At 41.3% G+C, this 11,245-nt stretch overlaps 1 protein-coding gene across 1 annotated transcript in view; it reads left to right on the top strand.

Moving 5' to 3' along the window:
- The first annotated feature begins 4,979 nt into the window (after positions 1 to 4,979).
- LOC147460781 (uncharacterized) overlaps positions 4,980 to 11,245 on the top strand; it is a 101,736-nt gene continuing 95,470 nt past the window's right edge. The window contains exon 1 of the mRNA XM_086508482.1: positions 4,980 to 5,379. Within this exon, the coding sequence (XP_086364608.1) occupies positions 5,038 to 5,379 (342 nt within the window). The 5' untranslated portion in view covers positions 4,980 to 5,037. The remainder of the gene's footprint in view (positions 5,380 to 11,245) is intronic.

Here is an 11,245-nt window from a genome sequence, read left to right as displayed (position 1 = left end):
TGGTGGGGATAGATGAAGAAGAGAGAAGTGGACGTGATAGGACTTTTCATAGTAGGTTAGTGTTAGTAAATTAGTATTGTTAGTATTTTATTAATTTACAAATAGAATTGGATATTTACAATGGGAGTATCCATGTAAGGTACAAATAAGGAAGAAAAAACTCTTAATAGGTAAGAAATTATAGATTTCTTACAATGTTGATGCTCCAAGTGTCTTGAGTAGGGTCAATTTTGACGCTTGTTGACGGTCCACTAGCTTTGATGGTACGTTTTTTCTCCACTCTTGACCTTCCTTGAGAGCCAAGGTAAGTGAACATGAGTAATCAATCACCATGATGCTGTCTTTCAAGAGAAGAGGCTGAATTTTGTGGTTTTTTTTATAGATATGGGTAATATGGATGAGGAAAAATGAGACTAGGTGGTCAATTTTGGAATGGAAGTGTGTGTAGGAGACATGAGTTCACCATGGTTTCTCTTATTCTTCAAGGTTGAGAAGAAGGTGAGTAGGGTGCAGAGAGGAGTGGTGAGAGAGGTAGGGATGATGAGTGGAGAAGTGTGTGTGAAAGAGGGAAATGATAAAGTGGAAGAGGGAGTGTGGCTGCATAGCATGGGCAAACTGGGGTCCACCAATAAAATCATAGCTCACAGCTCATAGCTCAAAAAAATATGGAAAAATTTGAGGTAAAATTTCAGCTCACAAGCTACAACTTTTGTTTGTATCATCTTTTCAAATTCGGGGATCATGTGATTTTTTAAAAATTCAGCAAAACCGACTGTTTTTTCCACTGCACAAAGTCCTTGTGAGGTCCTTCTTTGGATGATTCTTTTGAATACCTCCAAGAGTAAGCTCCCCATGGTGCATGCATGCATGCCACATACCCTTGACCTTATTTGGTAGGTCTATAATTGAAGATATTATTGAGATCATGATATAAGTGAATAGTACAACTAAGAAAATCAAATATTGAGGGGTCTAAAAAAATATGTACATGTCAAATATAAATAATATAGGTGAAAAAAATATAAAGGGGCCAAAATAAATTTCTCTCATTATAAGTCTACCAAAAAAAGATGAATATTTTTGGTGGTCTAATTTATGAGAGTAATAGAGAATAGATGTAGGAAGGAAAAATGACAATAGTGAAAAAATATACACATAAATAGAATTAGTTTTTCTGGATTTTTGTTGGGATGGAGTTACACAAAAAATAAGAGAAGCTTGCATGAAATTATTTTTATATGGAATAAAGAGTATGCAAAATGGTAAGAAAAAATATAGTAATGTTGAGTCAATGTACATAGCATAAATAACACACCATAGGTAGAAATATTTAAATAAATACCAAAATAATTATGAAAAATCCTTTTATTTAGGCCCTATATTCAATGAAATATTTACACACAAATAGGCCAGAATATACTTATATTTTTTATTTTTTTGGCTCAACTAGCCCAGTGACTAGCTAATTAAGGGTTTTTAAGAAGATATGGGAAAAGTCCCCTAACTCACACACACCTATATACAGTGAAATGGTAGGGATAGCGACAGTGTTTGGATGATTTTGGTAGGGTGGGTTAACTCACTATGGCAATTACGGAGAGCCGAAAAAACGGCTATCACTATGATTGGACACAAGTCCCAAGGCGCAACAATCAACACCAACGTCTTGCTCATTGTAAAAGAAGTTTTCGCCCCTAGCCTTCTATACGTGATGCTATCACGCGTCACTGAGCGAACCCGGCTACATTTACTACAGCTCCCTACACCAGAGATGTTCACACCATCTAGATTTTTGACCTTCTAACCGTGAATGTTTCCTACCCCCTCTTTAGTCTCAATTCCTCTTTGTATTAAACTGATGAAATCACCATGTAACTGCCTTGTATATAAAGCAGGAATTTCTCTTCAACTACTTATCTTCTCTTCTGTGGACTTGTCATGTTCAATATGTTGCATTGCTGAGACATCTTCCCTATCACCCCTGCTCACTCTGATCCACCTTTTGTAAATTTACTGCTCTTTCCTTTTTCACTTCATTCATTTGAGTTTGAACATTTTTCGGATCTTATGCATCAGAAATACTGTAAGAGATCATCAAAATAATTATTTTTACACGCAGAAAACTGAATCAAACAATGGATCACAACACGGTACAATTTGCACACTTGTCTGATCTTGCATCTGCCTATGTATACACGTGCGAATCAATCACTCATCTTACTGTGCAGCTCTTCAAGCAATACACGAACAATGCAAAGGAAACTCAACCAACGATACAACCTAAGAGATTTTACCTCACGACTAAGCAGATGAGACTGGCTAACTCAGCATGCGAGAAACCCCATGCGTATATTGACGGGTTCCATACTTTTCAAGAGCATCGCAACTTCATGAATAAGTGCGACGCAAGATACAAAGCTCTAAACCAAACGATGGCCACAACAAACACAGACAGGATGACAACAGGTGCTATTAGAAAAGAAAAATATAATGCCTTTCTGTCTGTTTCGCTAACCAGCTTGCTCCTACATCCTGCAGGTCTCATGAAGCAAATACTTGAAGAGCTTCATATCCAGTACGAGGATGATGTGAGTATGTTGTGTAATGTTGAAGCACAACAACTCCTTAACACAAAAACTGAAGGAATTACACTGTACCCGATGGAGCAGATGCGGTTTGGGTACAACATTGATTTAGCTGAACTTGCAAAAGCTACTCAAGAAAACTGTGCCGCTATCTTGACAAAAGGCAGTAAATTACGGACAACCAGCCTCTCTATACGAGCCAGTTGCAATAGACCAAGGCAAGTATGGATAACAAGTATCACTAGCTTCCATTCATTTCTCCATAGCACCGTCATTCTTTTATTGACCTAACCAATCTGCATGGACTGCAGATTTAGACACTCATAAAAAACCAGAGACAAGCATTGGCCTTCCACCCCAGAAAAAGCAGTGTCGCAAGAAGAATACATAGTCTACAGTATACGCTGCACGAAGAATGATAGGAGATATATCGGAGTTACGAATAACGTCCATAAACGCGTTAGCCAGCACAAGCGCAATCCTCCGAGGAGAATGCGCGCGGACATGCAGGCACATAGTCCTTTCGAGGACAATTTTGAAATTACCACTGTAGCAACCAGTACCAATATACATAAAGCTAGAAACTAGAACATTTCTATATTAAACAACACAAAACAACAACTGTATTAGGTTATAACGTTTGTTCTGGACATCCACCAAGGTTGAGAAAATATTATTTTTTGAAAAAAAAAAGAAAATATAGTTGTGAACTTCTGCCCTCTTCATTTCATTGTTTTGTTCACTGTCTTTGTCATATAACGTTGGTCATTGGCTACAACAATGTCTTTTTTTTTTCCATTAAAACTATGGCAGACATGACAAATTATCAACTTCTTTGATTTAAATGGTTTTTCTTATCAGTTCAGAATGGGTAGGCCGATTCCAGTTGATCTAATTGAGCAGCAGTCAGAATTTGAGACTGCAATGTATATGCTGCAATACTGTCTTTACCCACATTTGCAAGAGCGGGTCCTCAGACACTACATGCATAAATGGAGTGAGTTCATTCCATGGCCAGTTCAGCTACCTACCCCATGGCATCCACATTACATCACTTGGAATACACTCGGTCGACAAATCACCATCAACATTGCCGTGCTAGCTAGTTGCTCCACAAAACACCATTGCCTGTTGTTCGTGCAGATTGCAGACGTGCTCGGCCTACTCAAGACTATAGAATTAAATTACTCTAACGTGGTCCCCAACCACCTTCAGGCAGCTAGACAATTCGTTTCGCGGTATTTTTCTGTCAACCAATTAGCCACACGCGCAACTCTAAAGAGCATCTTACCGATATAGCCCTCTCTTCCTGCATCAAAAACTCCCACTGATATGTGTAGTTACCTAGTCCTCCTCCTCTTCTCCACAGAAGTTCTGTCCATTTCATTGTAAAAAATCATGGCATGCTACATTCAAAGTCTTCCCAACTCTCGTTTGCTTAGTTCCGTTCTTAATCCATCACCTTTTTGGCATGCTGTTTACTTCAAATCGTTTCAGTGACTTACACTCACTTAGCGTAACAAGATTTTTGCAACACAAATAATAAGCTCTCTCTCTCTCTCTCTCTCTCTCTCTCTCTCTCTCTCTCTCTCTCTCACCTTTCATTTCTTCATTCTTCTTTACGGATGTATACTCTTGTTTAGTGCTTGCATGAGATGAAAACAATATATACATTCCTGCATGTGCGAGTGACTTCTACTCCCTTGCACTAACAAGATTTGTCGGAGAAAAAAAATAAGCCCACTCTCTCTCGCTCTTTCCGTCTCTCTCTTAGCTTTCACTTCTATGTTCTTTTTACTAATATATACTCTAATTCAATGCTTCGATGCTTCTACCACTTCCGATTATGCAGGCCGACGAAGCACTCTAGTTATTTTAAAATTATATATAACCATGAGCACTTTGAAGATAGGACATAGAACTATCCTCCTTCCCCATGGGAGGTATGGCGCTTATGGGCGTTGTGTGTATAAGAAGCAATGTTGATTTCCTTTGAGATTCTTTCTTAGAATTCATTCGATTCATGCACCATTTCATTGCGTACTTTGTTGACACTGCCTTTCGACAAGATGGGAGGGTATATGCCAAGGGAATTTCAGCTCGTGTACAATGGAGCACCCTTGAAATTTTAAAAAAGGTATGTTTCGTTTTTCTCCTGTGCTCTCTCTCTCTCTCTCTCTCTCTCTCTCTCTCTCTCTTCAATCGGAGCGAAAAGCAGTGCCAATGTGTGTCGAGACGCCTTACTTGAGCACTCTCTTCTTCTTCTCTCTCTGGACGTGATTTTGACAAGTAATGTAGAAGGTTCAAGGCAGATCATTTTAAGAATAAGTAATGTAGAAGGTTCAAGGCAGATCATTTTAATTCTTAATTTACGTACAATTGCCAAGCGGCCTTGAATTGATTTAGCCTTAGCCAAGTGGTGGGCTCTGATGTACCATATGTTCATCAGCTGATGTGTGAGCGATCGAGAGAGAGAGAGAGAGAGAGAGAGAGAGAGAGAGCGATGGTGCGCAGAGGCGACGTTACAATAGGGTGGGTGAAACTAGCGGCATTGGAAGGTTGTCAGAGTCGTGATGATAGCGGGCTCCTCTCTCTGGGCTTCTTACCAGGCATGAAGTGGAATGAGCATCACAACGGTTGTGTGGCCAGTCTGAGTAGCATTTTCAGCAGGAGTTTTGGGCGCAAAAAGGAAGTGCAATCTGCAATCGCCCCTCCTGCTGTCTCTCTGCCCATTGTGCCCTTCAACCCTGCCCGCGGTACTTATGCTTACGATGTTTTGCAGCGAAAGTTCAAGGTATGCCTTTCTCTCTTAGCCTGGTTCTGGAACGATTTTGTCTTTATGAGGCAATCACATTTGAGCTACAAAATGTAATGCTTTCTCTGTTACTTATACAATGTTATCTTTGAAGGAATGATGTCATCATGAAGGTTTTTGTGCGGTTTGCGTCTTGTTAAATGAATGGAGCTATTAACTTAGCCTTAGTGTGGTAAGGCATTTGACAATTTTCTTCGTTTATTATCTTCTGATTATACAATCTTCAGAATTGTGCATGGACACCAAAATTGTCTTATGGAGTCACTTTTTGGTTGATTGTAAAATAGGCTCCACTCTAAGTGTGTGCTTGTATTTATGCTCTTCGCCACAAACTTTTTGCAGCTGAGAAAATTAGGCAACTATGGGTCCATTACTTGATAGACACAACATACTTCAATCATGAAGCATGCGAGTGTTTATTGCCGATTTTACGCTTGCTTTCCTATGGACTTTGTTTGGATAAGGAAAATAGAGTTCACTTTATTAGAGAGAGAATTCTCACTCTATTCGGGGAGTCACTTTGTCAGCTCATGGCGTCGACAGACCAATGCCTCTAAAACCGTTCCTCGCAGAGAGAAAGCGATACAAATTCATCTCCGCAACTGCTACATAGGGAGGCATCGATCAAAAACCACAACTATCCCGTCATCCACACCACCACAGCAGGGGGTTATACTATATTAAACCGAGGATCTTTGAGCTAGGTAGAGATAGAAAACACTAGCCTATGAAATTCCATTGACTTTTCTAGCGGGAGATCACGCAGATTTCGGCACCATAATACAAGAGACCGTCATGAATGAGACAGTTGGAATATACATGGTATAGTGGACCTTAACTCGAGGGCCAAGATCTATCGTTCGTGATTGAACACATCTGGAATTGGGTTATCTTTACTAGGAACATAATCAATCAAACCTTCAAATTGCTCAATAGATTGGACCATCTATGATCTAGCTCGATGGTCCCTTCAAAATGCACTAGGCATGAGCTAGAGCCACTTGAGGGCTTGATGATTAATACTAACACTGAAATCTCTATCATACACAAAATACTTCTCATGCTTAAGGAAATGAATGACAGAGAGACGTTCCTTATCATGCAACGATTGATTCTTTTCAAAACTATCTGACTGTGTATTGAGAGATGCTGCTGGACTGTGTGTTTTATCCCCTTTCAAAACATGAGAGTAAGAGATTAATGACGAAGGATGAATATTCTACTCACTGCGAATGACCACGGACGAGGCACCTTCGATAGGGAGAGAGTTTTCTTACCAATTAACTTGTGGATCAAGCTCATGAAACCACTTTATGCCAAAAATCATATCACATCTAGAGAGAGGAGACACAACAAAGTGACAATGAAAACCACGTCTTGAGCTTAAACTTGTACTCTAGGAGATTCATTGTGTAATTGAGTACAGGCAAGAACAAAGCTAGAGGCCACACTGGGATCCATTGGACGAGCTTCCTCACTGTCCTTGATCTTCGCAAACCTTTCGAGGTGTATTGCGATGCATATGGAGATTGTGTAGGAACAGTTTTGAACCAAGAGGGTCACGTCATAGCTTGTAAAAGTCGGCGCCTTAGAGATGCAGAGTTGCATGCTTCCATTTATGAGAAAGAGCTAATGGTAGTAATTCACGCTCTTTCCATATAGAAACATTTTTTTTAAGGAGCTGATTTTGTAATTAAGATAGATCATCAAAGTCTTCGCTACTTTCTCACACAGAGAAAGTAATTAGAAAAGTAGATGAGATGGACCAACTTTCTTTCAATGTTCCATTTTCAGATTTTGCACACTTCTGGAAACAAGAATACCATCGCAGATTCCCTCTTTGCATTGACAACTTCATGAGGAACTAGAATCTCTTGGTGAGATGTATCCTCAAGATCTAAATTTTGCTACAATATAGGCTGATCTTCAAGCACGACATTCAAGGCCTCCTTATTCTATCAAAGATAATACCCTCTATCATCAACAAGCTGTATGCATAGCTCAGCCCTTAAGACATAAGGTGATGGAAGAAGCACATAATTCTTCCTATGTAGGCCATCGAGGGATTTTTGCAACTACTACTACGCTTGAGAGGTTTTGTCTTTTGGCCAACACTCCGGACGGACATTGAAAAATATGTTCGAGTGTTTGGTATGTCAAAAAGTGAAATATGACAGACATAAAGTTTATGGAAAGCTTTAGCTACTCCTTGTGCCTGACACACCATGGGAAAGCATTGCCATGGATTTTATTACAAACCTTCTTAAATCAAAGAATGGAAATGATGCAATCTGGACTATTATAGACAGATTCAGTAAGCAAGCACATTCTTTCAGCTAAGAAAACGATCAAAGCTGATCACATGGCTAGAATCTTTCTAGCTCAGATTTTTAAACATTATGGATTGCCAAAAACTATTGTCAACGATAGAGATCCTCGCATGAGTAGTTTATTTTGGCAAGCACTATTCGAGAATTTGGGAACTAAGCTTGATTTTTCGTCAGCTTATCATCCTTAAACAGATGGTCAAAGCGAAATTTCTAACGCCATTGTTTTAGACCTTCTCAAGTTCCGTTTCTGTAGTGAGAGAGTTCAATGATCACAAACAAAGTGAATTGACACTGTGAATGAAGGTGCTGAGACTGAGAGATAGAGAGAGAAGAATACGACACCAGAAAAGTTCAAACCCTCCCCCAAGGGCCCCTCTCTCGATTGCGAGAGAAGTCTACGCTATTGATTGCACAAATCTCGTACAATGGTCTAAATGCAATGGTCTTGCCAACGATGTCGACGACGATGATGGCGACGACGAGACGGACTGAAAACTGAAAACGCTAGGGGTTGAAATCTGCAAATCTTGTATCTGTTGAATTGTGACTCTATGACGGTGACGACGGCGATGACGACGATGCGACAACGACGTGCTGAAAATGCAGAGGCTGAAATCTGCGAATAGCGGGTTGAATCTGCAAACACTGGTTGATCTGATCGTGCGGCGAGGATCTGCTGCGGGAAGGTGAGATTTGCGAGGTTTGGGGGCTGCAGTATGGAGTCTAACTGCTGAAAATGCAAAACGCTGATGCTATGGGATGGACTGTCGCGAAGGAACTGCAAAACGCTAGGCTGATTTGTTGTTCCAAAAACGCTAGGGAAACTGCTGTCGTCAAGCTAATCTGCAACTTGTAAAACATTGGGAGTGATCTGCAAATGCTGAAAACGCTATGCTGTTCTTGATGGCTGAAAACGCTAGGTTGTTCCGTCGGGGTTCTTGCTGAGAAGGTGCACTGCCAGACACTTGGTACCTGCTGTCTCTTATGCCAGAAAGTGCTAGCACTAGCTTTTCTTATATAGTCACTTATCAAAATTGCCCTACCCAGTTTCCCAACAAAGTCACGTATTAATAATAAGTGAAAAATGGCTAAAATAGGGAAAATAGGTTCTGTGCATTGTAAAATGCTCTTGATGGGTTTTGATGGTAATGTTGATGATCATGCTGTGTGCAGCCAGAAGATATGCCATCTACTCTTAAGTGTCTAGACATCACGGTCTGCGAATAGGCTCACAAAGGTGCCAGAACACTTCCTAAGCTAACTGAACCCTTGTCATGAAGTAGCTTGTCCACATGCACATAGGGTTAGATGTGCACGTGACAAAGGTGCAAGGGAAGTGAATGTTGATCTTGCTCAAGATGAGTGCTCCGAAATGTGCTCAAGGGTCCCTTTTACTTACGGAAGGCAGAGCCTTCCGTTCTTTAGAGAGAGAATGCAATTATCACAAACAAAGTGAATGCTACTATGAATTAAGGTGCTGAGACTGAGAGAGAGAAGAATACGACACCAGACGTTCTAAAACCCTCCTCCAAGGGCCCCCCTCTCTATGGCGAGAGGTCTATGATATAGATTGCACAAATCTGGTACAATGGTCTAGATGCAATGGACTTGTCGACAATGTCGACTACAATCATGACGACGAGGAAAACGCTAGGGCTGAAATGCTGCAATCTGCAAAATGTTGACTTTCTGTTGAGTGCTGACACTGTGTCAGCGAGGACGGCAATGGCGACGACGCGACGACGATGCACTGAAAACTGAGATGCTGAAATTTGCGGACAGCGGGCTGAATCCGAAAACACTGGCTGACTCGGCGGTACGGCGAGGATCCGCTGCAGGTAGGTGAGATCTACGAGGCTAGGGCTGAATCTACTGTGGCTAAGTGTTGGAAACTGAAAACGTTGAAGTGCTGCGGTTGATCTGACATCGAAAACTGCAAACGCTAGGCTAGGTCTGCAAACTGAAAAACGCCAGGCTGAATCTGCTACTGATGAAAAACGCTAGGCTGAATCTGCTGCTGAAAACGCTAGGGAGAGAATCCCCCAAAAACGCTGTCTCTGTTCTGTTGGCTGAAAACGCTAGGGCCTCCTTCCAGTCTTGCTGAGAAGGTGCATTGCAAGTTGCTAGAACTTCTTCTACCTCTTCTGCCAGAAAGTGCTAGCGCTAGGTTTCTTTTATACTGCCTTAGCAAATTTGCCCTACTCACTTTTCCAACAAAAGTCACTTATTAATAAATAAGTGAAAAATGAGTACTTTGGGAAAATGGGTTCTATGCACTGTAAAATGCTCGTGATGGGTACTGAATGTGATGCTGATGATTTTGTTGTGTGCAACCAGAGGATATGCAACTACTCTATGTGCCTGGACATGAACGGCCTGCGCACAGGCTCACATAGGTGCTAGAACACTTCCTAAGCTGACCTGAACCCTAGACCTGAAGCAGCTTGTCCACATGCACATAGGATTAGAGAAACACCTACTTCCCTTATCCTTAAGACCGACATGTTATTTTGTACAGGTGGATAGTGGTCCTTCTCGGACTAGGAACCAATTATAGTTAGCCATGGCATTCTTCAAAGAAGGGAGACGGTCTTCTTGGTTCTTGCAGATTTGGTTCCAGGTTCTACAGGTATACTATTTTCTTTCAGACTCACATACCTAGGGTGATTGAGTTACATAGAAAGAGACTGTTGGAGGGTTATGACAATTTTCCATGGTTCGAGTGTTCTCCCTTTTGAGGGAGATGTGGAGCCAGCTTGGCAGTTAGTTTGCGCAGACTACTTCCTTTCAGTACCAGTGGTTTCATGTGCAGCGGACATGATTGATAGTCCTTTTGGTGGGTTTCTATAGCACCTTGTTCTTCTCTTGCAGAGCTTGGATGTAGGGTCTCTCGATCTTGCCATGTTAGCTGCAGTCTCAGTATTGATGTACCTTTCTGCTGGATGTTTGTTCTTGATTCACTTTGAGAGTGGGGTGATTCTCCCTTGGGATGTGTTCCAAACAGTTGAAGATCAGTTATAGTTTCACTCTCAGTTCTGATGAAGTTCCTTCAGATACAGTTTGCAGTTCATCATTGTATATAATGGTTGGTGCACTTCTTTGGTTCTTTGTCATCGGACATATAATTCCTTAGTAGCCTCAGTTTTCCCTTTCCTTGGACTTCCCGTAGTAGCTTGGAGATTCTGGCATGTGGTATATGACCAAAGGTGCAGGTTTCTGCTCTTTCCTTGAAGGTGGAGCACTTTGGAGTAGGGAAATGATTCGGATACCAGTATTCTATGCCTTTACCCTCATTTTTGATGCATTCTCTTGGAGCAGTCAGCAGCTGTACCTTCTGTAGATGCCGGTTGTGCGACTTGTGAGTTGGTTGGCTTGAGGAGATTCGTGATAGAGCTGGATTCTTGGCATCTTTGTGGATTCGTCCAATCGGTCCTAGTTTCTCCCAGGGACAGGTGTTAGGGAATGAGGGTTGTTTTGTGGCTGTGTCCGCCGGCCATTGTGAGGTAGGTTTCTCA

Source organism: Adiantum capillus-veneris, chromosome 3 (assembly GCF_014529385.1).
Source record: "Adiantum capillus-veneris isolate H3 chromosome 3, ASM1452938v2, whole genome shotgun sequence".
In the NCBI taxonomy this organism is placed as follows: domain Eukaryota; kingdom Viridiplantae; phylum Streptophyta; class Polypodiopsida; order Polypodiales; family Pteridaceae; genus Adiantum; species Adiantum capillus-veneris.
The sequence above is the reverse complement of the archived record's forward strand: the minus strand, read 5'-3'. Positions and strand labels throughout refer to the sequence as shown.